The sequence below is a fragment of the Pseudorca crassidens genome, chromosome 7 (assembly GCF_039906515.1).
Source record: "Pseudorca crassidens isolate mPseCra1 chromosome 7, mPseCra1.hap1, whole genome shotgun sequence".
NCBI lineage: Eukaryota > Metazoa > Chordata > Mammalia > Artiodactyla > Delphinidae > Pseudorca > Pseudorca crassidens.
Window position 1 is genome coordinate 81,210,413 of NC_090302.1, and position 25,878 is coordinate 81,236,290.

A 25,878-nucleotide genomic window follows, 5' to 3' on the forward strand; every position below is an offset into this window, starting at 1 on the left:
CTTTCATACTGAGCAGAAATGATAATAATGCAGACATTACTGAACATTGAAAGCAAATATTAAGGGAGAAAAAATAGGTACCCATATTGTTCACCTGGCCTTCAGTTTCTTTAATCTACCAAAGATGCAAGCATCTCCCACTTTAAGGAAATCAGGAAGATATAATTCCAAACATCTAAAACAGGTTTAAGGCTGGGAAAATTAAATTACCTCACCCCAAACTGCCATGTACTTAACAACTGCATTTTAAATGACTCAATCTTATGGACAGATTTATCCCCAATGGGCTCAGCAATGGCGCTGAACTGATACATCAGCCCGAGCTTTTCGTGTTTTTCTCAAATTTTAGGCCATTGACAAGTTTAATGCCTGTTGTACTTGAATCTATTGAAAAATGTTTAAAGCCTGTGGCTCTAGTGATGGCAGATTTACTTACCAGTGGACAATGGTTGGAATGAATGTCTATCAGCCCTACAGGGAAACTGCATTTCTAGGAGAAACTTTTCCTGGGATAGACAGGGTTTTCCAAGAAAAAGCAGAGGAGTTCAGGTTGTTAACCAAACATTTATGGCCTTCCTTCAAAAACAAATACTGTTTCAGACAGTGCAAACCCATAAACTGTTCTAGTTCAAGTTTTATGACATAACATGGTTTGAAGGGGAGTTACTATTATACGTAACATTCTGAAAGCTGTAAAACTTTTTAAAGTGGTAATTTCACTTGCGGAAACGATACCATTTTTATTTAAGACTTGGGTATTTTGACAAGCAATCTGATGACACAGTATAAAGCAAATTAAAGTCTTTACATGTTTGGTTTATTTATAATTTTCCTGTTTAATACATTGTTAACATAACAAACCTAGAGGCCTCAAACCAGCCCATAATGCAATAGCAACAATTTAAAAAGCTCCTTGATAAGTGATTCACAAGAAGTGACCTTGTTATCAGAATGCTCCTGCACACAGGTTTTTTTTTTTTTTTTGCGGTACGCAGGCCTCTCACTGCTGTGGCCTCTCCCATTGCAGAGCACAGGCTCCGGACGCACAGGCTCAGCGGCCGTGGCTCACGGGCCCAGCCGCTCCGCGGCATGCGGGATCTTCCCGGACCGGGGCACAAACCCGTGTCCCCTGCATCGGCAGGCGTACTCTCAACCACTGCGCCACCAGGGAAGCCCCACACAGGTGTTTTAAGTAAAGAAGCTACACTGTAAACAGGGAGGCTGCTGGGCTGACCCAACATGCCAGCTGGAGCACCAGGGGAAAAGGCTGTCGTCGGCTCTCCTATCTTTATGATATAATAAAGAGGATCGATTCTGCACTCTGGGTGTGACCGGGGCAATTTGGAGTCATTTAACTGTAATATGACCCCACAAGACAATTCCGCGTTAAATAGTGATTATGTTATTCAGTAGAGTCCAAGCTATTATTATATATGGAATCATAGACTGTCAGAACTAGAAGGGGCCTTAGGGATCATTTTCTTTAGCCCCTTCCCTCATTGTACAGATTAGAGATGCCTAAAGGAAGACAGGAACTTAGTCAAGACTCCACAGCTGTTCGGGGTAGATTTAAGGTTGGACTTTGAGCTTCCTGACACTACAGTCCTCCAATGTGCTGGGCAGAAGCCAGCAGCCATGCGGAGGACCTGGCCTGCAGCATCCTTTCCTGCTCAGCCCAGGCAGCAATTCAGCACTCCCTGCCTGAAGCTAAGGTAGCACGGAGCCCCTTACTGTACTAAAGTTAAGATTCTTATAAAATCAGAATCTCACAAATGATCTCACAAATCTCTACTTGCCTAAAATTATGTTTTTGCTTTGTCAGCAATTAAGGATCATTGGCTGGATTTTGTTAATGCACATTTTTATATTTTTTCTTTCTTTTTTGGGGGCGTATTGAATCCCTTTAGATCAGCAAAGAATCATTTTTTCATCTGTGGCAGAAAACTAGGCAGAAGAAGTAAATCCAGCAGAAAACATTGTTATTTCCTAAGAATACTGCAAGGATTAAAATACAGTTAAAACCAAGTTCCTCAATGATGCAATTTTCATTCTAATCCACATCCCCAAATGTTATATATTATTAACACCATTGCCTTAGCTTAATAATTACCTGGGTTAAATAATGTAAACAAAGTGCTTCCAACTGGCATGATATACAGTTTGTTTTGTTGAGTTCTTTTTCCTTTACCTTGGAAAATGTCATAATATAATAGATAGTTATATTCATAATAGTCTCCTGTGTTTAAAGTCTGGTTCCTAGAAGTGATTCACACACGTCAACTATTAGCTTTGTGGGCACATTTTGCAGAAATGTCAGTGACACCTCAGATGCACCTGCTTTGTTTGGCAGTAGAGGTATTTTGCCAATGTTCACAGTGAACAAGCAGCATACCAGTTTTTTATAAAAACTATGTTTCTCCAGCCACTACTGAAAGACAAGAGTGTTTTCCCATGTAGATTCACATTATGGTCAAGAAATTTGACACATACAACAGCTAAGTGAAAATTCAATCCTACATCCAGTTTTCCAAATATAAGGCAAAACTTTACCGAGTAAGGTGGAGAACAGCTTCCACTATATTCGAACCATCTTTGGCGCTTGTTTCACAAAATAATGCCCCATAGGTCTGTAAAAACATATATATACCATTAAATGAAGGCTTTGATTAGGTTTCCTGGAATGTTCGCTTTTAAAACCAATAAAATAAAATAAAAATATTGCCCTGTTGAGTATGCTAAAACTAATAGTTAAGAAATTGGATTGAGTTTCAAGACTTTAAAAAAAAAAAACAGGTTTGAGCCTACTTATTCCAGGAACAGTTCCTAGTCAGAGATTTTTATTTTGCATCCAAAAAAAAAAAATCCCACAATACAAAATTTCATGGTTTAAGGCTCTTATATCTAAGTGTCACACATACTACCAAATGTTCTCTATCAAATAATTTGAGAGAGAGAAAAATGATAGCTTAAGGTAACCACTTAGGAATTAAATGTCCATCAAAAATATGTCTCCTTTTGGCTGGCAGCTAACACACATCCCACCCCCCCTTCAATCTATCATCTTTTCCTATCAAGATTCAGCAGCCTCTGTGTTGCTAAAACCAATGGACATTTTCTAGTCTATTACTTAACCTCCCAGTGGTTATACATACAATCACTGATCATATCACTCTCCTGCTTCAGACCTTTCGATGCTTCCCATCCCTCTCAAGCAATGTTGGAATGCTTACCTGGCCGACAAGGCCTAGCTTGTACGTGGCCCCAGCCAACCTCCCAGTTTTACCTGCCACCACTCTCCCTCACTCACAGTGCTCATGTTACCCTGGCCGTCCCTCTATTTCCCCAACACTCCAAATTTCCTCCCACCTCAGGACCTTTTCACCTGCTGTTACCACTACCTAGGTTATCCTGTATCCCTAGTAACTCTTTCCCCAGGCTGACTTTTACCTACCTTCTAGATTTTTAGGTAATCCTCCCTTGAAGTTAAGATTAAGTGTTTTCTAACTCTGAAGAGTTGGTATTAGGTCTTCCTACTGTAAAACCTCTTGAGGCATGTATTTTTCCAGCATAGCACTTGCCGCAGATGTAAATGATGAGGTTATTTTTGGGTGTCTTTGTCTAACAGCTGGAGACAGTTTCCTTTAGGAAAGGAGAATTATGTGCGCTGTGGGGCTGGGTGTGGGCAACACAGTCCTGTGTGGGATACGGGCAAGATGTGATGGGTGCTCTGGAGCAGGGAGAGAAGGAAGAACCAAACAATGGGGAAAGACTACCGTGAAACCTTTACCCATGAGCCCCCAAATCCATAGAAAATCTAAAAAATACCCCAAATGAATGTATTTCTAGTAGAAATGGGTAGTGCTGCTGCTGAATTTCATAGCCAGGATGTTATAGGGTGAAATAGAGATGGCCTTTGAGGATGCAGGAGGGTGGAGGACATGAGATGCATAATAAATAAGCAAACCTTGGGAAATCTGAGAAACTGGGGGGAGGGAATAAAATTGGCATGTGGCCAGGAATTATGAGCTCTCTAGGGGAATATGTGGATTTCGTGGGTTTAACATCTGTCTTCCCCAGACAGTAAACTACGTGAGGACAAGGACGGTTTCCTTTGTTCTCTACCCTTTGCTCGGCTCACAATGAAGTGCTTTTTCACATGGTGGATACAATTAAATATGTGTTGAATGGATCTCTTCTATATTTCACTGCCTAGTTTTGATGTTTATCATATTTGGCTCACAGTTCTAAAATTTAAAACAAGAAACAATTCCAACTTAGAATAGTGGAATGGAAACTTCTTTTTAAAGTTCACATGTATATGTTATAGAGCAGTCCTTTCAAGCTGATGACAGACAACAATGATAGCGATGTCAGATCGGACTGTTACGATAAGAACTTCATATTTGACCTAAGGAGCATCTGGTTCCTTATTTGGGTAAGACAAGTCATAAGAGGGCCACATAGCATTCTGACCCAATGATAATAATGAGAGAATAAACACTGCCCACAGTAATAATCTGGACAGAAATGAGGTCCATCCTTTGTACAAATGCATAGCCAAAAATAATTTTATACTATTCCAACTGACTACAAATCGTAGAGGAAAGAATGAGTCTTCCAATTCTCTTCACCCCTTTACCCAGATGACACACTGCACCATCTGCTGCCCCTTGGCACAGTGACCCTCTGGAACCAAACCCATCTTTTCAAAACAGGACACCCATTCTTCTTCCTCTACCTAGGTTCCAGGACTAGAGAAGGATTCCAGGAACTGGGGAAGAGTGAGGAGGAAGACACAATAATTTTGCATCCTCTTTCTCACTGGTACTCAGTGGGGGAAAATGATCATGTGATTGTTTTACCTCCACAAGGGATTAACTCTTGGAATAATTATTTACATTCATGGGACGGATAGGGGCCACTGGGAGTTCTGCCTGTATAGGGACAGAAGACTTATCAAACAGAGTGGAGTTTGTCAAACAGCCTCTTCAGCAAATGTAGACAGAAGTGAAAGGTCCCTCCCAATTTGGACCCACTCTTACTCTTACCATGGCCAGTTTTTCTCCAAAGTACCCTGGGACACATTTTTGTCCTTCCGCTTCAGCAGCATCACGAAGATCAGCCTTGTTTCCTACCAACATGATAGGAATGCTGTTATGGGCTGCATCCTACCATGAAGAAAAGAAAGAAATTGTGCATACATGAAACATTGGGCAAGTTATGAGGTTGATGATGACAACAGCTACCCTTTCTGAATGCCCCTTATATGCCACATGATGTACAGACAATATCTTTAAACCTCAAAATATCTCTAAAAGGAGCCAAACCTTCTCCCATTTCCAGATCAGAACACTGAAATTCAGAGAGGTTAAATAAGATGTTGTAAGGGCCAGGGGTGGTCCAAACTGACTCCATCACCCTTGCCACTATACAAACTAATACCAAACTCAAGAGGCGCGACCCCAGAATTACATTTGGCTGTAGTGCCCACATAATTTTCTATAATTTTCACTCAAACAGTGGTGATTACAAGTCAACTTCATTATCGCAGGTACAAAACACACAAATATTCCCTCAGCTATAATGGGACAAAAATGGAGTCTCAGAGTTCCACACTTGCTGCTATCTGGCTTACAACAAAAGCAAAATCAGAAGGCCCTAAATGTCAGCACTTTTCTTGTGAAGAGCCAAGGAGCCGTCATTCAAACTAACAGATTCTCAGGATAATGCTCCCCAAATCAGCATATGCATACTGTTGCACTGTCTGTCCCGGCATTCATAGAGGAGCTGGCTGGCAGAATGTAAGATGTGAGAGGCAGAGTTAAGTTTGAGACTCTGTCCCTCCCACCACCTGGCCACTCGCCGGCTGCATGAAATCAGGCAGTCTCTTCCTGTTTCTGCCTCCATTTCCCTATCTGTAAAACGAAGGGGGCAGTAAGGACACATCCCCCTGAGCAGGCTATGAGAATAGAAGACAACCTGACTAGAAAAACAGGTTTATAGCTCCTAAACAAGCGAAGCAGCAGCCCTCACTGAGAAATGACTCTTCGTGGTGCCTAAAAACATCCAGGCGCTCATCCACTTTGGTACCACACCTGATACAGCATCAAGAAATGAGCCTCAAAAACAATGAAATTATGCCACTTCACTGCCTTTTGGACTCGTTTCTGATGTCATTATTGTATTGTGGTTCCTCTGTACACAATGAGTGATTTTTCTCTTGCTTTCAACATTTTCTCTTTGTTTTGACTTTTAGCAATTCAACCATGATGTGTCTAGGTATGGATTCTTTTTTTTTTTAACATCTTTATTGGAGTATAATTGCTTTACAATGTTGTGTTAGTTTCTGCTGTATAACAAAGTCAGCAAATAATTATAGAGTCAGAAAAACCATCCTTTAAAAATGAAGACAGGGCTTCCCTGGTGGCGCAGTGGTTGAGAGTCCGCCTGCCGATGCAGGGGACACGGTCCGGTCCGGGAAGATCCCACGTGCCGCGGAGCGGCTGGGCCCGTGAGCCATGGCTGCTGAGCCTGGGCGTCCGGAGCCTGTGCTCCGCAGCAGGAGAGGCCACAGCAGTGAGAGGCCCGCTTACCGCAAAAAAAAAAAAAAAAAAAGAAAACTCAGGAGTTCCCCGCCCCCCTTCCCCACCCCAGAAGCTCACTTTAGTAGTGTCCTTAGCTCTGTGGGAACTTGCCCAGCTACTGAGGAGGAGAGCAGTACTGCCAAGTGCCATTGGGAACCCCACTTCTCACATCCACTTCTTCCTGAGAGCCTGGATCAGTGGCTTGTAATTGAGTTCGTTTTGACAAAGAAGAGAAACAGCATTTCCCGAGACAGCCTGTAGCTCTCCTATGTAATTTTTTGGTTCTCTGTTTTGAATTCTTACCTCAATCATATCTACCCATTCTCGTACATTAAGAAAGCTTTTCTCACACGTAACGTCATACAGCAGCAAAACACCATCTGCTCTTCTGAAATAAGACTTGGCAATACTTCTGAATCTGGAAAAGAGAATAGCACGTAATTGTTCTAATCAGTCAGTTTGGTGCTGCCTCATTCTTCATCTCCTTTATGCTCACTTTTTTCCCTCACCTTTTAAAACAAGCCCCAATTGAGGAGAATCTAATGGCAACCTATTACTGTGAAATAGTCATCCCCGAGGCCTAGAATGACCTGGTGAAAGGTAACAGAATAAGAATCTGGGCTAGTGATTTAGAAAAGCCAATCATTTTCTCCACCAAATAATCCCAAGAAAGTCTACATACCCCAGAGCATAGCCAGGACAAGGTTGAGATCGTAATTTCTAAAAATTTCAGCCTCAGCAACACACTACCAGAACCCAGCTGTGGGACACAGAAGGGTGTGTGTGAAGGATGGAAGGAGAGGCACATCAGAGAAAAATTATTTTTTGGCTGGTGGGTAGGGAGTATTGTGGGTGGGTGGTAGAAGAACTAACCATGTGGAACACCACAGGACACACACACAGGGTGTTGGGGGCTCACCAGGGGAAGAGCGCACCTCACCCTATCTGTCCTAAACCAAGTGCAGTATCTTACAGGATCTTAAATAACTATGTTAACCACACATATCTTTCAAATGCTGCTAGAAAATATGAGCTCCATGTGGGCAGGTGTCTGTGTCCACCTGTTCACCGTTGAATCTGAACACCCTGAATGGTGCCTGGTTACAGAGGTCGGCAGGTACCCCCATACTTGTTTGGTGCACAATCGATACAGTCTGTTCCCTAAGAGTTAGATATGATTAAAACCTATGCTTGATGCTCTGGCCATCAGCAGTGAAAGAAAGACAGGGTACTGTCTGTGGCCAGATGCGAGTCTGCTATTTATCAATGGTCTGTGTCCCTGCCCTTGAACAGGGGAACTGACAGGTCCTCCTCTCCATCTTCTGTGGTGCCCCAGCTATGCAGCTCCTCACACTGTTGCCACGTTCAGGAATGCCGCCTCACCGAAATTTTCTCCTTAGGATAGGGCATTCTCTTTTTATCAGTGGCTCACCAATTCAAAGGAAGCTTAAAGATCCTCTTCACACGACTGATGGATCAGCGAAGGAGGAAAGGATGTGGAAAAAAACAAGCATTCTTGAAATTCTAACGTGCTCGATCAGAATTATGTGAGTACAAAACCCACCAAGTATCCTACAAGGCTTGTCTGTGCAACTCAGCAGAATCCAAAGTATTATGGAAAGCACTTGCCTCTCCTGGCCAGCGGTATCCCAGAGCTGCAGTACTGTTCGCTCTCCGTCTACAATGAGAGTTTTCATTTGAAAATCAACTCCTGAAAAGGAATATAAGAGAACATGGAGAACACGATGTAAATAATTCCATTGGTATTTACTTTCAAGCCCTCTTTAGGATGAGACAAAAGCCAATAAGCCAAAGTTTGGCAAGACGGAGAGGAATGAACCTGGCCTTCAAGGACAGTGACCTTCCATACTAATTATAAGTCAGACCACACAAGTGCGTGCAGATGCTTATTGCAGGTTGGCTGACTTGGGGAAGGATTTAATCTATGGACAAAAGGAAAATCTATGTTTTATGTGTCCACATAATTAGATGGACTCAGTTATATCTGTGTGTGTGCATGCACATAAATGTGCCTATGTATATGTATATATACAGGTATATACATGTGTGTATGTATATGTGTGTGTGTATATATATATATATATATATATAAGTACATGTATACGATGTATATATATGCCAGGCTCTCTAGGAACTGAACCAAATATTGTAGGCTTTTTATGAATCAAATTGAAGTGAACCTTCAGCTTTGTTATCTTGAAAGGTGTAACAGAGAACCATAAATTTAGAAAGACATCCATTGTGAAGAAGGTAATCTGTTCTAAGGTTTCTGGTTATCAAAATAAGAACTCTTTAGATAAGGAAGAAAAGTAAATGATAATTTGCATATCTTCTTTCAATTCCTTTTACTGATTACTGTGCAAATTTGGGAAATGAGGACACTATTTTTTCCTTGTTCTGAGAGGTATTACTCATGTATTCCGTTGTGAAGGAGGGGAGGGAACATACACCTGGCTATGATTTTGACCTTAATGCCAAACTGGCTATCGGTAAGCTCACTTTATCAACATCAAATGACACCTGATCAGAAAGGCTTTCCCTGGGCACCCTGTGTAAAAGTGCACCTCTCCCCAATCTCATGTTTTAAAATGTGTTTTTCATCCAGGGATTTAGTCGACTTTGTTTACTGTGTATCCGTAGTGCCTATAACAGTATGCGGCTCACAGCAGGACTCAGGATATGCTTGCTGAATAAATGAATCTGTCATCTCTGGCTCTAAACTTTGGTTGATCTCACTGGGTAAGCAGATACCTCAGTCCTTTGCTAGTCTTCCTCTCCCAAACTTAGGCCTTAGCCAAAACAGAGGGCTATTCTATAGAGAAGGACACGTGTGTGTGCAAGTGCGTGTGCACACACACACACCTCTACCTATATACATATTATACAGAGAGAGAAAGAGAGAGATCTGTGTGTCTGTATATAATCCCTAACAAAAATAGAAATCAACCTAAAGAAGGTCATTTTCCCATTATCCACTGAAAAAGGAACTGTACCCAGGGTGGCACTTGTGTTTCCTCGAAATTCATTCTTGCAAAGTCTCATGAGCAAACTTGACTTTCCTACTGCAGCGTCCCCAGCCAGCACAATCTTGTAAGCCTTCTGTGAGCTGGAAGAGTTATGGTTATCATCCACCATGTCTGTCTAGGGGAAGGAAGCCACAGTGAGTAACAAAGGTAGTGCCAGCTTTCTTCCTAGTAAGTTACATGGCATGAAGATGAACAGTGTTCATGAATAAAAGTGTCTCTGAAACCGCCTACCTGTGGTGCAAGTGCTGAGATGGGCTTCCTCAAGGAGCTGATGACACTGCCTTCACTAGCAGACTCCTGCGGCTTCCAGTCCAGGATGGAAGCCACGCCTTCTGAGCCATACGTCTCTTCATCCCTGATATCAGGAACCTGTTTTTTTTTTTTTTTTTTAAAGTCAGCCGTTAAAAACCAAAGTCTTTCATTACACATATACATCATGAAATAAAAAGAAGAAAAATATGCTGCTGAATCAACAGTCAATGCTATTATGGAACAGAGTGGCTGCAAAACGGAATCTGTGAGAGTTTTCCCTAACTTGATAGGGAGAAACATTTTCCCAACTATGTTTCACATGTATAACCTTTAAAACAATGCCCATGACAGATAAAGGTCAAACGGGGTGAGATACGTATTTCTATGGAAGATCAGGCCTAGGAGAGAAATGACTTTGGGGCTTACGTCTGTGTCTGAAGCATCACCCCCAGAGCTCTCCTGTGTGCCGTGTGACCTCTGGAATCCCCTCTGGTGCTTGTACTCCACCTCCGAGTCATACTCATTGAAATCTCTCAGGGTAGACAAGCCGCTGTCGAAGCAGCTCTCAGGCAGGCTGTCAATGTCACAGTTTATCCTCTGCATGGGATCACAGAGGGCCAGAGAGTCACAGTCCTCATCCATGTAGGAAGAGCGGGATGACCTGGTGACAAAGGAGAGGACTGCTGTACCTGAGGGCCGGCGATGCTCAAGATGACACAGCAATGGAATCAGACAGCAACAGAATCAAAAAGACCGATATTCTCATTCTTGCCAAGAGCCTCAGTGTATTCCATGATTAAGCAACAGGGGAAATAAAATGCTCAGAGCAATAGTTCATTCTATGCAACAATCAATTAAGATAAAGACACTTAAATCAAACATTTAATAAAGGAAGCTATTTTTAAAAAATCACCTTTATTTCCTGATACAAAAAGAATCAGAATGCCCAGGATGTAAATGTAATCTCAAGTTGTGTTAAGAAAAATGTACACAGAACATCTGAACCTTTTTATTCTAATGTGGTCAGACCATATTTTGAACAGCATGTCCATTTCTGGATAATACCTCTATTATGACCTGAGACTTTAAACCCTCCAGTCTGAGAAATGTTTCAGTGCACTCGGCTTAAGTTGTAATGGTTTCTCTCCTCAAATATTTGAAGAGCTGACACAGGAAGACTATATTCTCTCAGGGCCAACTGGTAAACTTTCCTGGGAATCACGTCTGTAATTGACATGGTGAAAAATGCCAGGCAGTCAGAAATGTGTGGCCCTGGAATGGTCTGGCATACAAGATGAATTTTCTGCCACTAAGTGTGGACATGTCTCAAAGACTCCTATGGGAGAGGTTTCATAGGGAGATGCCCCATACAAAGGCTAGAACTCCTGACTTCTGTGGATCTTTCCACTTGGGAAACTGCAGCATTTTATAAATGTTAATTGCCTCATTTACTTTTGCTTTTCCATTTGATTCCCATAAGTATCTAAGTTTATACTGAAATAAAACAAGGGTTACAACTTACTTAGTTCCTACTACACATTGGGCACCATCCTAGCCACTTGGCCTACATGATGTCATCAGAAAGAGGAAATGGGCAGGGTATATAGGTCTCCAGATAGGAGAAATAATAAGAGATGAATGTTCTTAGAAAAGAGAGGGTAATCTTTTTTTTTTTTTTTTTAGCGGTACACGGGCCTCTCACTGTTGTGGGCTCTCCCGTCACGGAGCACAGGCTCCAGACGCGCAGGCTCAGCAGCCATGGCTCACGGGCCCAGCCGCTCCGCGGCATGTGGGATCTTCCTGGACCAGGGCACAAACCCGTGTCCCCTGCATCGGCAGGCGGACTCTCAACCACTGCGCCACCAGGGAAGCCCTAACCTATTCATATTTTTGATAAGGAATGAAAGAGAAAAACATCCTGATTGAAAAATCACCTCCATAAAAATATAGATCTAAATAAAAAATATAGGTATAGATCAGACTTTCTCAAACTCAACTTATATACATACCCTTTTAAAAGTAAACTATTATCTGCCTGAAGAATATTTTAATTACAATTAAATATGTAAAAATACAAAACAAGTTATATTTTTGTTAGAGTTCTTAGAAAAAACTCAAAACTAAAACAAATATACAACTTAAAATCCAATAAGGCCACAAAAGCAATAAAATTAAATTTACAAGATGCTTTTAATTAAAAAAATTTTAACTGAAGTATAGTTGATGTACACTATTATATAAATTATAGGTATACAATATAGTGATTCACAATTTTTAAAGGTTATACTCCATTTACAGTTATTAAAAAATATTGGTTATATTCCCCACATTGTACAGTATATCCTTGTAGCTTACTTTATACCTAATAGTTTGTACCTCTTACTGCCCTACCCCTATATTGCCCCTTCCTCCCTCCCTACTAGTAACTACTAGTTTGTTCTCTGTATCTGTGAGTCTGCTTCTTTTTTGTTATGTTCACTAGTTTGTTGTATTTTTTAGAGTCCACATATAAGAGATATCATACAGTATTTGTCTTTCTCTGTCTCACTTATTTCATTTAGCATAACGCCCTCCAAGTCCATCCATGTTGCTGCAAATGGCAAAATTTCATTAGTTTTTATGGCTGAGTTGTATTTCATTGTATATATATACTACATCTTCTTTATCCATTCATCTGTTGATGGACACTTAGGTTGCTTCCATATCTTGCCTATTGTAATGCTACTATGAACGCTGGGCTGCATGCATCTTTTAGAATTAGTGTTTTTGTTTTTTTCAGATATATATTCAGAAGTGGAATTGCTGGGTCATATGGTAATTCCATTGTTAGTTTTTTGAGAAAACTTCATACTGTTTTCCACAGTGGCTGCACCAATTTACATTCCCACTAACAGTGTATGAGGATTCCCTTTTTTCCACATCCTCGCCAACATTCGTTATTTGTGTTCTTTTTGATGATATCATCTTTTTGATGATAGCACCTGACAGGTGTGAGGTGATATCTTACTGTGGTTTTGATTGGCATTTCCCTGATGATTAGCGATGTTGAGCATCTTCTCAAGTGCCTGTTGGCCATCAGCAACCTCTTTAGAGAAATGTCTATTCAGTTCTTCTGCCCATTTTTTAATTCGGCTGTTCGTTTTTTTGATGTTTGGTTATGTATGCTGTTTATATATGTTGGATATTAACCCCTTGTTGGTCATACATTTCCAAATATTTTCTGCCATTCAGTGGGTTGTCTTTTTGATCTGTTGATAATTTCCTTTGCTGTGCAAAAGCTCATAAGTTTAATTAGGTCCCATTTGTTAATTTTTGCTTTTATTTCCTTTGTTTTAGGAGATGGATCCAAAGAATATTCCTATGATTTATATTAAAGAATGTTCTGCCTACATTTTCCTCTACGTGTTTTATGGTATCTGATCTTACACTTAGATTTTTAATCCATTTTGAGTTTATTTTTGCATACATTGTTAGAGAATGTTCTAATTTCATTCTTTTACACGTAGCTGTCTAGTTTTCCCAGGACTGGCTACTGAAGAGACTGTCTTTTCTCCATTGTATATTCTTGCCTCCTTGTAATAGATTTATTGACCATAAGTGTGTGGGTTTACTTCTGGACTCTCTATCCTGTTCCAATGATCTATGTGTCTGTTTTTGTGTCAGCACCACACTATTTTGATGACTGTAGCTTTGTAACATAGTCTGAAGTCAGGGAGCATGATTCCTCCAGCTCTGTTCTTCTTTCTCAACATGATTTTGGCTATTCAGGGTCCTTTGTGTTTCCATACAAATGTTAAAATTATTTGTTCTAGAAAAATGCCTTTGGTATTTTGTTAGTGATTACATTGTTAGGGATTGCATTGACTCTGTAGATTGCCTTGGGCAGTATGGTCATTTTAACAATATGATTCTTCCAATCCAAGAACATAGTATATCTTTCCATATGTTTGTGTCATATTCAGTTTCTTTCTTCAGTGTCTTATAGTTTTCCAAGAACAGGTCTTTTACCTTCTTTGGTAGGTTTATTCCTAGGTATTTTATTCTTTTTGATGAGGTGGTAAATGGGACTGTTTCCTTAATTTCTCTTGCTGGTAGTTCACTCTTAGTGTATAAAAATGCAACAGATTTCTGTATATTAATCTTGTATCCTGCAACTTTACCAAATTCATTGATGAGCTCTAGTAGTCTTCTGGTGGCATCTTTAGGATTTTCTATGTATAGTATCATGCCATCTGCAAATAGTGACAGTTTCACTTCTTCCTTTCCAATTTGGATTCTTTCTGTTTCTTTCTCTTCTCTGATTGCTGTGGCTAGGACTTCCAAAACAATGCTGAATAAAAGTGGCAAGAGTGGGCATCCTTGTCTCGTTCCTGATCTTAGAGGAAATGCTTTCACTTTTTCACCTTTGAGTAAATGATGTTAGCTGTGGGTTTGTCATATATGGCCTTTATTATGTTGAGGTATGTTCCCTCTATGCCCACTTTCTGGAGAGTTTTTTAAATCATTAGTGGATGTTGAATTTTGTCAAAAGCTTTTTCTGCATCTACTGAGCTGATCATATGGTTTTTATTCTTCAGTTTGTTAATGTGGTGCATCACATTGATATTGAAAAATCCTTGCATCCCTGGGATAAATTCCACTTGATCATGATGTATGATCCTTTTAATGTATTGTTGGATTTGGTTTGCTAATATTTTGTTGAGGATTTTTGCATCTGTATTCATAAGTGATACATAGGTTTTTTAAGGAACCTATGGGGGTTCCTTAAAAAACTAAAAATAGAATTACCATATGATCCAGCAATCCCACTACTGGGCATATACCCAGAGAAAACCATAATTCAAAAAGACACATGCACCCCAATATTCATTGCAGCACTATTTACAACAGCCAGGTCATGGAGGCAACTTAAATGCCCATCGACAGACGAATGGATAAAGAAGTTGTGGTACATATATACAATGGAATATTACTCAGCCATAAAAAGGAACGAAATTGAGTCATTTGTTGAGATGTGGATGGATCTAAAGACTGTCATACAGAGTGAAGTAAGTCAGAAAGAGAAAAACAAATATTGTATATTAATGCATGTATGTGGAACTTAGAAAAATGGTACAGATGAACCGGTTTGCAGGGCAGAAGTTGAGACACAGATGTAGAGAACAAACGTATGGACACCATGGGGGGAAAACCGCGGTGGGGTGGGGATGGTGATGTGCTGAATTGGGCGATTGGGATTGACATGTATACACTGATGTGTATAAAATTGATGACTAATAAGAACCTGCAGTATAAAGAAACAAAAAAACAACTAATGCTAAACTCTCTTTGGGTTATTTGTATGGAAATATGTTAATATAAATGTTTCAGACATTACATGAAATTTCTAAAACTCTTATACGTTCTGGTATAATGTTATAAGTCATAATTCTAGTTATTACCTTAAAATGTATATCTCAGAAATAACTAAATTTCCTTGTCAATTGCATTATTATGAACTTTCATCAAATCTTTAACCGTGGTCATTTTTAAGTCTTTTGTCATTTACAGACAGTTCTGGGTGTACCCTGATGCTTTTGCAAAAATGTTCCTATAGAAGGGTTTCATCTTCAAGAAATTCATGGAAAAGACTCTGACAAGTACAGGTTTCTGGTAACTAACTATACTGCTGAACTGAATGAAGAAGCATTTTCAGAACTCTAATGGAAAACTTATGAATTCATAAAAGTGCTAACAAAAGATCAAGATGAAAAAAAAATTAATTACATGGGACTGAGTGAACTGATGAGGATGATTATAATTTTTGTGACTTTCTGTTTGAATAAAAAAAAAATCCCACAAGGTCCCAGAGGCAAAAAATATACAAATCAATTTTCATTGCAAAGTAAAGGAGCTGTTACAGTGGAGGATTACTGGACTGAATGTCAATATTATGACATAGTATGAGTGTGTTTCGTAAGTGCAATCATTGTTGCTTTTGTTGTGGTCATCCATGTACAATGCCTGGTGTCAGTTTATTTATCTATTGTAAAAATAAAATACAGTGTGTGTGTGTGTGTGTGGAAAAAAAAAAGAAAAAAGAAAAATGTTCTGGAGGTGGGTGGTGGTGACGGTTGCAAAACAATGTGAATGTACTTAATGCCACTGAACTGTACACTTAAATATAGTGAAGATGGTAAGTTTTACGTTATGTATATTTTATCACAATTTTTAAAAATAAAGAATAATACCTTTTTAAACTTAAAAAAAAGTAATATCTATTTCTCAAAAACAGAGAAGCCAGTTTCCTACAAATAGATAAACCATTCAAATTTTTTATTAAACAAATCAGTGAATAATAAAAACATCTGATACTTGGATAGAATTTTATTAAAAGTGATTACCAGTAAGCCTTGGAAACAGACCTTCCTGAAAGGGGATATGGCCATTTTGCTAATGCCAAGATACTAAGTACATTATTCTTTAGACCAAAAGTCCTCAAATGAAAAGGGAAGGAACATAAATTATGAAAGTGGCATCAGAAATGGAGAGCCAGAGACCTGCAGTTTATGCACTCACGTCTACCATCAAACTTTGACATACTCCAAGTTAGCCTATTAAGTAGCAACACTGGACATGTATATGTATACACATGTGTACACAAATGTAATCTTTCAGTTTTTACTGCTAGATCTCAAGTTATAGCAGGGCTAATATTTCACTTCATTTGATTAAAAATAGAGCTAAATCCTCACTTCTGGGAAGCCTCTGTGACTCCTTTAATACATTAGCGCATAAACATCTACTTGCCACATTTCTGTTTGTTTTGAAAGTTTGCCTTTCCTTGAACATAGCTTGCATAATATTATACTGAGCTATTAAACATTTACAGATTGTGCCAAGAGTCTCAACATCATAGACTGCGTATATCACAACATCACATATGGTAGTTCCACTGGCTTCCCTGAAACACGTCTTACTGAGGGCACTTCTAAGAAACAAGACTTAATAGGCATGAGGTAAGGGTAAGCATACATAAAACCAAGTCACGATAACATCTTAAAGGAATCACTTTACTCTCTCTAAAACATTTTTACTTTAATCGTTACATGTTTCATGTTTCATAAATTTAAAGTAAGATAGTAGAAAACAGATATTAGTGCCCCAAATATATTCTGTTATTCTAATTTACCTGTAAGGAAATGTACTTTCCTTTTAACTCTGTTCCAGAATTTAAACAAAAAGTAAGTAGGTGTTAACATACCTGTCATAGCCCAGAGGTTGAGGAGAATGAGCATTAAATTTAGGACTGCTTCTGGAAATTGTATTCCCTGGTGATATATTATTTATGCGCTGTAATACATAAAATACATACGTAATATTTTGTTATTACATGTAAAAATTCTGTGTACATTTTTAAAAACTGTAGCACACTAGTTTACTAATGTAATTAAAAGTTTGGTATCCTACATGAGAAAACGAAAGCACAGAAATCAAGGGAAAAACTGCAACAACTTCCCATAGTACTCTCTCCTCATCATGTCTTAAGTCCAAACCCTACCATATAAGCCATAAAGGGGAATCTTGGTTCCCCAGATTTGCCAGGACCCTGCAATACCGACTGAGGATTTATCTCTTCTCAAACCATCATTTGGCTTAGTAGCTGACTCATCCATACCCAAAGCTGTGGCACTGGAACCCCAACCTTGAAGCTGACCCCCAAAAGTGGGGGAAGAGGCTTTCTGGCACATGTAGTCTAGGGAAAGGTCCTCAAAATTCCAAATGGGCCTTAGCTTGTTTCTGTAGGAGGGTTTAAGGCCCAAGGCCTCCACTCTGATGATCTCACTACCAGAAAGAACAAACCAGTGGGTCTAAATAAACTCCTCAGCCAGAAGCACCCTCTCTCTCCTCTCAACTGGGCAATATATATTTTAACCTCCATGAGACATCTCACTTTTTCTTCTATTATTGCTATCTGCGCACATCTTAACTCCCTACTATACTATAAACTCTTCCAGGACCCAGGTCACACCTTATACATCTTTCTCTGGTTTTCTGGAACATTGAACAAAGAGTTGGCTGACACCTAGACATTTATTTATGCAGAGGAGTGGCATATTTTTTAAGTTGGGAAAATGTCTCCTTTTATTATATGAAATAGTTTCTCATTATTATAAGTTCTCTTCTAAGAAAATATATGATTTTTATGAAACTACCACGAGAAAGAATGAAATGCATTATAAAATTCTGTCACATACCAAGGATCTGTTGAACTTGCTGTAACTGTTTTCAAGGGCACTCCTTAGGCCATCGTTACTGTCATGCAGTTTCCTGTTAGCTGTTCTACAAAGTAAATAAATAGATAAGGAAAGTATTAGTGGGGGTGAAAGTCACCACTTCTTTTCAGGCTGTGATATTCAGAACGTGGCATTACCACCGCTTGTATCTTTCTGCCACTTCCCTTGAAACCTCATAACCGAGATCATAATTCACTACTAGAAGTGCAACTTAACAGTGTGTCACCTCTCTTTAGAGGTCTCAAGGCATTTTAGGAGTGAGTCAGCTATGCTGTGGAACCCACTGCTCCTTCAGGTAGCTCCATTGTTTGGATAGGTTTGGTGCAGGTCTGTGTTCCCTAAAGGCCTGAAGCCAGCCGGCCCCACCTACTCTCTATCCCCGCTGCACGGATGTGCTGTGTTATGTCACACTTCTTTCTCCTGGCTACTCCTGCATCCTTCTTGTGGCATGGTGCTGTACCACCAGCAGTTTTATACCAGTTTTATACCAGTTAAAGGCTCCAATGTTGACTCAGGTTCAAATCCCAAGTCAGGCACTTACTTTCTGTATGCCTTACAGCAGCCATTTAAGCTATCAGAGACTGAGCAACCTCTTCTATCAAATGAAGTCTCTGCCGTAGAGACTGGCTACTATCTCCCTGCTTCAGGCTTATTCGTCCTTCAGAAGTCAGACGCTTCCTAGACCTTTCTGGTTAGGAGGATGCCCTTACGAGACACTCGGCTCCCCTTGGCCCCTGCCGCTCCTTTGGCATCTAACATCTGTAAGTATTGATCAGGTTCCATCCTCTTCCCCTGGACTAGCCCCATAAGGAGATAGGCCTTTTTCTCCTACTTGCTACTGTATCCTCAGCTCCTGGCATACCTGAACCATAAAAGGTGCTGAGTGAAAACCTGCTGAATGAATGAATAAATGAATTAACAGGATTCTTGTAATATATCAACTCTATCATTGTCACAGGTGAGATGTAATAAGCGTTCATAATGATGGAAAAAAATTGTCAAATCTGACCTGGCATCATTTGGGGGAACTAAAACCAGAAGAAAATACTGCCTAGGTGAAAAAGAGAAAGGGGCAGTGGGAAAGGGGGAGGTTTTGTGGGGAAGGTCTCAGAGGATGGAATTCCTAAAACTTAGCTGCAAATTTGACAGAGCAGGTGTAATATTTCCAAGAGGTTAAAAAAAAAAGAAAAGAAAAATATACTGCTAACCAGACACAATAAATTGCCAAAGAATGATCGTGTATGCCTAGTGATGTGACATGCACTATGTGAGACGCCTGAAACCTCTCAGTGTGCTGAGCTGCAGAGAAAGCTGATGAGGTCAGGGCCACTGTCCTTTACAGTAAAATAAAGGTATCATAAAGACGTGCCAGACATATCACCTGACTTGCGAGCACTTTTAGAGAATTATACTCTAGTCCCTGGATTTGAATAGTTTATGTAGGATTAGAAGCATCAGAAAGCGAAGCTGACGTGCTGAACACACCGTGTCGAGAAGGGACACGCGTGGAGCCGCGAACCCAGCCTTTGATATATGGCAACTCGTGTTACATGTGGCACCTGTTTTACTAACAAAACATAAGTTAAATGTAAATGTGATGAGGACTTTATATGAGAACTTACTGGAGTATTTCAATTTGCCTCTCAAGACTATTTCGATCTTCTGTGTACTCTCGGATTATTTCCAGATCCCTGTAAAATTATATTTTATGTTTGAATGCGGATTAGGTGTTCAGTCCTGCCTTACCGACACCTACCCTCCCAGACCCTCTTTCCGCCTTTTCCGAAGGCCTGTGTCCTTGACCGTGGTCTTCTCTCTGTGCTGCTGCCTGGTTCCTCTGAGACATCAGCAGCCTCCTCTCCTCCTGTGACCCACAAGCACACCCACGCCTCTGCTTCCTCTCGCAAGGCTCTGCTCCCCCCATCCCCCTCCCTGCACCCACCAGCTCCTCCACCCCAGCCCACTGACCTGGTTCTGTTCTTCACTGGGACTGAACCCCTGATGTTCTGCTGAGTCCCCTCTCCCCAGCTACTCACATTACCAGTCCCTTCCGCCCAATCCATTCTCTCACCTCTGACTCTTCTCTGCTCATTCCAAGCCATATGCAACTTCAGCCCCAGCTGTACTCTCCCTTCTTGTGATTCCTCCTCCTCACTGTGCTCCCAGCCCTGCCTGCGCTCCCCGCCTTACCCTAAGCCACAGTGGAATCCACAGGACCAGGCTTTCTCTGTTCACTGTAAACTCACGCTCAGCGATTCCTCTGTTGCTTTATTGTGAAGAAGCCCTGGCCTCCTCCTCAAAATGTCCACTCAGAACATCAGCCACTTACCTCCAGCCCCTACCTCACACCTGCCCCATTTCTAAGCAGATAAAACCCCATCACTAGCTTCCAAAAAACCTCAGGCTGTCAAATTTTGTCTGTAATAAGCTGTCCATTTGCTCTCTTGATAAGGCTAAAAGTTTCCCAATTGTCTGTGGGAATTTAAGTTCCTTAGCCAAAAATTCTGGGGCCTTACATTATAGCCTTAAACTAGCTTTTAAACTTTTTAATCTTTTTTAAATGTTTGCCTTTCCATTCCAAATATCTTTTTCTGTCCACCAGGCTGACCACTGTTCCCCAAACCAGTCTCATCCTTCCCCATGTCCTTGCTCCTGCTTTGGGTTCTGCCTCACCTGGAACATCTCTGAGACTCTTCTCCCATCTGTGAAATGGGGATAAGGAAAGTCCCTATCTCATAGGAAACCATGAATGCGTTAACGCTAGTAAAGTACTAAAGACAGTGCCGGGCAATTGTCAGTGTGACCTGTGTTGCTTGCTGACAAACTCATCTCAAGTATCTCTTCTTTAATAAAGTCTCCACCTTTCTGAACTAAAGGAACACTCTGTCTACCATCTCATGGCAATGAACCCAACCTGTGACACTGCAGTGGTATTGCTTCTGACATGGCTGAGTTCTTATGCTGTTTAACTCCATAACGCTTTTAACTTTTAATTTTTCCCAACTAAATTTGAAGTTCTCAAAGAGCAGAGGCCACGTCTTTTCTTTTTTTATATATTCCACACTCATAACTCCTTATCTAGCTCAGGGACCTGTATATAGTTAAGTCCTTAATAAATGTTTCACTGCTTTCCATTACAGGACCTTAATTCTGATTAAAGTCTGCAAACCAACAAACAAAACACAAGGTGTTTTTCTCAAGTATACATGTACTAGGGGATACACACATATACTAATGCATATAGATGAATTTTATATTTAAATACCCTTATATAAATATACATGTGTATCTTCCTTATATATAATTACATGCCTCTGTGGGTACATGTGTGTTAGGTCATATGTTATTAACACCATACTGCAAAACTAAAGCACAGCAAAATAAAATGACTTGCCTAAGATGTCTCATTTTCCATTATTTTATGTTGTAGGGCCAGGATTCCTACCTTCAAAGCACTTCAATTAGCGCTGCCTCTTGACACTTTAGATATATTCTTCTGCTGCCAGTTAATTCAAACATTACTAAGCCCTGCACTTTCCTGAGCAGCCAATAATTAAAAAAATTGAAAACACAAAAATCACTAGGAAATCTGACACTAAAAGTAAAATCTTTAGAAAGCAAAGAACACATTAGTAAAGTTAATAAATAACCCTTTATTATTACATAGCTGAGCTTCAATGACATGGATGGTTACCTAAATAAACATTCCACTCAAACTGGAAAGTAAAATGTGAAGTTTCATACCTTTCAGAATTCAGACTCTGATCAGCATAATCACTTTTCAAAGAATCTAATTCACTCTGAAGAAAGGCTATGTTTGTCTGTGCTTCTAAAAGATCTTTCTTAACTTTCTGATTTTCCTAGAGGAAAGGCACAGTTCAGGTCATTAGACTCAGAGTTTCTACCCGGGAGAAGTGAAGTCAAGTGTAGTGTAACCTTCCCACACATCACTCTCACCCCTCCACAAGTCTTCAAATCTTGGTGTTCAAATAACTAATTATCAATTCAAGGTAATTTGATATTTTCATAAAGTATTAAAGAGTCAAAAATTAAATCCTCAAAGCTCTTTTTTAAAAATACTTGACATTTGGTGTGAAACTACAACAGTCAAGAGTTTATCATGACGTACTTTAACATGTTATTGGCAAATTAACGGAGACCAAACATTTAAACATCTGTTTTACTTAATGAGAGCTGTGGAACTACTGATAGATAGTCTGTGGAATTAACAATACCTGTTACCAGGTAGACTGGCTACTTTTCACAATAAATCCTATCACCTAACATTTTTAATTTTGCACTTGAAAATAAGCCAGTGTGGTTAGGAGATTTCTATATTTTTCTTAAAAACAAAAAAACAAACACAAAAACAAAAAAAAAAAGAGAAAGAAAAAAATCATTGGAGGCTTCCAGTTCAATATGGTGGACTGGGCACATGAATTTGTCTTCTTTCCCTTTTGAGACCCCATTAACATGAAATACCAAAGGAAATAAACCAATAAAAATTAAAAGAATGGAAAAGGGGCCCAGCAGCAGTCAGGTGATTTAAACATATTGCTGGAAAAAGGAAACCGGATGGCAATGTGCTGACAAGGGGAAGAGAGTAGGGAAAAAGGAGGTCCAGAAGATGTGTGTTGAAGGTTCTGCTGTAGAACAAAGAAGAGACAACTGGTCAGGCAGAACCCCAGAGAGTGAGAAAGGGGGTCTGGAAATAGAGATTAAAACTGTACATTAAGACATGCTGCCTCTCAAGCCTTTACCTGCTCTTACCCTAGGAAAGAAGAGCAGATAAGCCAGAGTTGATTCCAAAGGCAACAAGATGGGGCTTGTCTTTTTTAAAATAACTGAATGATTCCCAAAAGCAAAGCTAAGGCTTCTCTCTGAACATCCAGGCCCCATGCATCTGGTAATTGGGTTCCTATATCTGACAGCCAGCTTCACACACAGAGCTCTGAGGAAGGGCATCTTTCAGGGGAGAGGCCTTGAGCTAAACAGATGTTTGCCTAGCTGTGCAGGAATCCTACCACAGCTACCTAAAATGATCAGAAATTCCAAGATGACATCTGGGTAGCAAGTTTAAAAAGCAGCCAGTCCAATAAGAATTGAAATTTCCTGGACTCCAAAATTAATATTTTCAAGGAGAAAAAAAAAATTCCATGTACTGGAAAGAATAAATAAGAAGTTGCAAGGTAGAGGTAATATCATGAAGATGGCAGGCTCTTTTTACAAGAAACCAAAAACTCCACCAGAGAATCCATGAGAAGTAAGCAACTCTATGAGAACACTGTGATCCAAGCACAAAACCAACTAGGAGGTAGCAAAATCTGAAACTGGTAATGCATAAAGGGGATTTATCTGACCACAAAGCTGGGGGACCTTCTCTTTTGAGTGGCACAGGGATAATGAGTGGAGAGAAAGAACTGCAATTTTAGCTCACTTCTTGGCTCTGCAGGGAGAATATTTAGAGTCACGATAAAGGAAATGTTCATTATTGGTTTTCAACTTTTAGAGTCAACCTGAAAACAAAATAAAGAAAATGACGATAATATAACGATGTCGATGTTATCATTTATGGCAACAGAAATACTAAAGATAGGGGCAGCAGAAGATGGAAAAGGGACAGACAGAAAACTTGGAGGAAGGGCAGGGCAATAATACCTCATCTTACAAAGTCAGGGAAACAGATAAAAGTTGATGTTATAAGAATGCAGGGGTTAACTATTTAAAATTTAAAGGCCATGCCATTATTGCTTTGAATAAAAAAAAAAGCATTTACAATAGGTATCACTGAGGGAAAAAGCCTGCATAAATATAATACCTTTAGTCAGAGGTATTTCAAAGACTTTCTCTAACTGTAGTATTAATTTCTCTTTAAGCTTTTATTCCTGGAACATTGAAATCATAGCATGATTTTATTTAGGAAACAGTAGTCTAACAGGAAATATATTACTGTAAGTGAAAAGTTAATTCTTACCATTGATAAGTCATAAATTTGTTTTTTTAATGCAGCTACATCTTCCTTTTGACTTATGTGTTTTGATTGTTCTTCTAGCTGAAAAAGCAAATAAAAGTTGGGCGTTTACAAACTCACTTTGAATTGATTTGGTTAAGTTTAGGAATATATGTGCATGTAGATATGGGAATTCTAGAAGTCTCCAATTTTCAACATTATACAACCTTATAAATCATTAAACTACATATAATCCAGAAGGATTTGAAAATTTGCTTTAAATAATTTAAACATTTAAAAAAGGGTTTTTCTTATTTCATGAATTTTTTTTTTTGCCAAGGTACATTTTTTTTCTTTTTTTTTAAATCGAAATATAGTTGATTTACAGTGTGTTAGTTTCAGGTGTAAAGTACATATTATACATATGTACTTATGTACAATTACACACATATATATACATTCTTTTTTTACATTCTCTTCCATTATAGGTTATTATAAGATACTGAGTATAGTTTCCTGTGCTATACAGTAGGTCCGTGTTGGTTATCTATTTTATATATAGTAGGTTATCTATTTTATATATAGTAGTCTATTTTATATATATAGTAGTGTGTATATTTTTCTTTGAAACAATTGAAAAGCCGTTTTGGGGAAACCATTCAACTATCAAGCAACTCAGTCCTCCCTTTTTCAGTTATGTTGCGTATGAGTCTGGACCTTTCTATTTGCTATTCTATATCATAATTACTTATGAGTGTTTTAACTCTCTTACTAGAGTCCAAGATTTTTAAGAGCAGAATTGGTGTCAAAAATCAACTATGTTTTCTTCATGGTGATGTCAAAAAATGCTTATATAATGATTTAAGTCAATAAAATTTAAGTATGGTATGAAGTTAGAGACACACACACAAAATTATATAAATACACAAATGAGCTTTACTTCCTGGTTGATTACTGAGCATTACCAGACTAAATTGGCTCAGAAGCATCCCTAACATGGACAACAAAAATGTCTTTCTTACACATAGCTTACATCCCTTGGGAAATGTGGGGATTTGTGGGTGTCCATTAATAGAATATGCATGCATTGATCAAAATGAATGCGATATTTCATCAAAATCTAAGTACTTTGATGATAGACTTTCTTCATCTTGCCAGGTGGCATCAGTGGAAGGTTTTCAAGTGGCTGAAGCCGAAAGAGCCACTGATTTTAAGATCATGCCAATTTCAGAGAAAAAAAATTGTGGGGAAGAAAATGAGTTTCTCAGAACCACTGGCATAAGGTAATGTCTGGTGATTATATTAAATCTGTAGACCTCTGTATGTTCCTTTACAGCTTTTAACATGTTCTCCCATAAATTATCTCTTACTCTCTCGCAGAACAACCCTATCAGGCAGGCAGGAAGTCTGGTATAAGTGAGAAAGCACCAACTGTGTAAAGACAGAAAGACAACCCATTGCTTATTAGCTGAGTGACTTTGTGCAAGTTATTTAACCTGGAACTCAGTGTTCTCATCTGTAAAAGTGGGAAGTTTGCACTTTGCTCAGAGAAAGTTTAAGAATTTGATTTTTTTAAATTATGAAGAAGAGCTTAATAAGCTACAAAGTCAAGAAAATGTCAGTCACTGTGGTTAGACAGGATAGTTTATTATTAATCCCATCTTACAGATGAGAAGCTAACGATCAGAATGATGAAGCCGGACTTCCCTGGTGGTGCAGTGGTTAAGAGTCTGCCTGCCAAGGCAGGGGATACGAGTTCGATCCCTGCT

At 39.4% G+C, this 25,878-nt stretch overlaps 1 protein-coding gene and 1 long non-coding RNA gene across 4 annotated transcripts in view; one reads left to right on the forward strand and one right to left on the reverse strand.

Annotated features, from left to right (window-relative positions):
• Positions 1 to 15,939, forward strand: part of LOC137227976 (uncharacterized) — a 117,830-nt gene extending 101,891 nt beyond the window's left edge. The window contains exons 6-8 of one of the 2 annotated variants that reach the window (XR_010945091.1): positions 13,220 to 13,295; positions 14,774 to 14,931; positions 15,434 to 15,939. This is a non-coding gene — a long non-coding RNA (uncharacterized lncRNA). The remainder of the gene's footprint in view (positions 1 to 13,219; positions 13,296 to 14,773; positions 14,932 to 15,433) is intronic. The other variant, XR_010945090.1, reaches the window with a different exon arrangement.
• The window catches only part of RASEF (RAS and EF-hand domain containing), a 72,187-nt gene that overhangs the window by 8,645 nt on the left and 37,664 nt on the right, over positions 1 to 25,878 (reverse strand). The window contains exons 5-16 of one of the 2 annotated variants that reach the window (XM_067744672.1): positions 24,134 to 24,211; positions 21,904 to 22,019; positions 19,782 to 19,850; positions 18,121 to 18,205; positions 17,127 to 17,215; positions 10,310 to 10,544; positions 9,863 to 10,000; positions 9,599 to 9,746; positions 8,214 to 8,295; positions 6,888 to 7,002; positions 5,049 to 5,168; positions 2,551 to 2,627 (exon numbers count right to left, since the gene is read on the reverse strand). In XM_067744672.1, coding sequence (XP_067600773.1) covers positions 2,551 to 2,627; positions 5,049 to 5,168; positions 6,888 to 7,002; positions 8,214 to 8,295; positions 9,599 to 9,746; positions 9,863 to 10,000; positions 10,310 to 10,544; positions 17,127 to 17,215; positions 18,121 to 18,205; positions 19,782 to 19,850; positions 21,904 to 22,019; positions 24,134 to 24,211 — 1,352 coding nt within the window. Of the gene's footprint in view, positions 1 to 2,550; positions 2,628 to 5,048; positions 5,169 to 6,887; positions 7,003 to 7,897; positions 8,296 to 9,598; positions 9,747 to 9,862; positions 10,001 to 10,309; positions 10,545 to 17,126; positions 17,216 to 18,120; positions 18,206 to 19,781; positions 19,851 to 21,903; positions 22,020 to 24,133; positions 24,212 to 25,878 lie in introns of those variants that run through there. The other variant, XM_067744671.1, reaches the window with a different exon arrangement.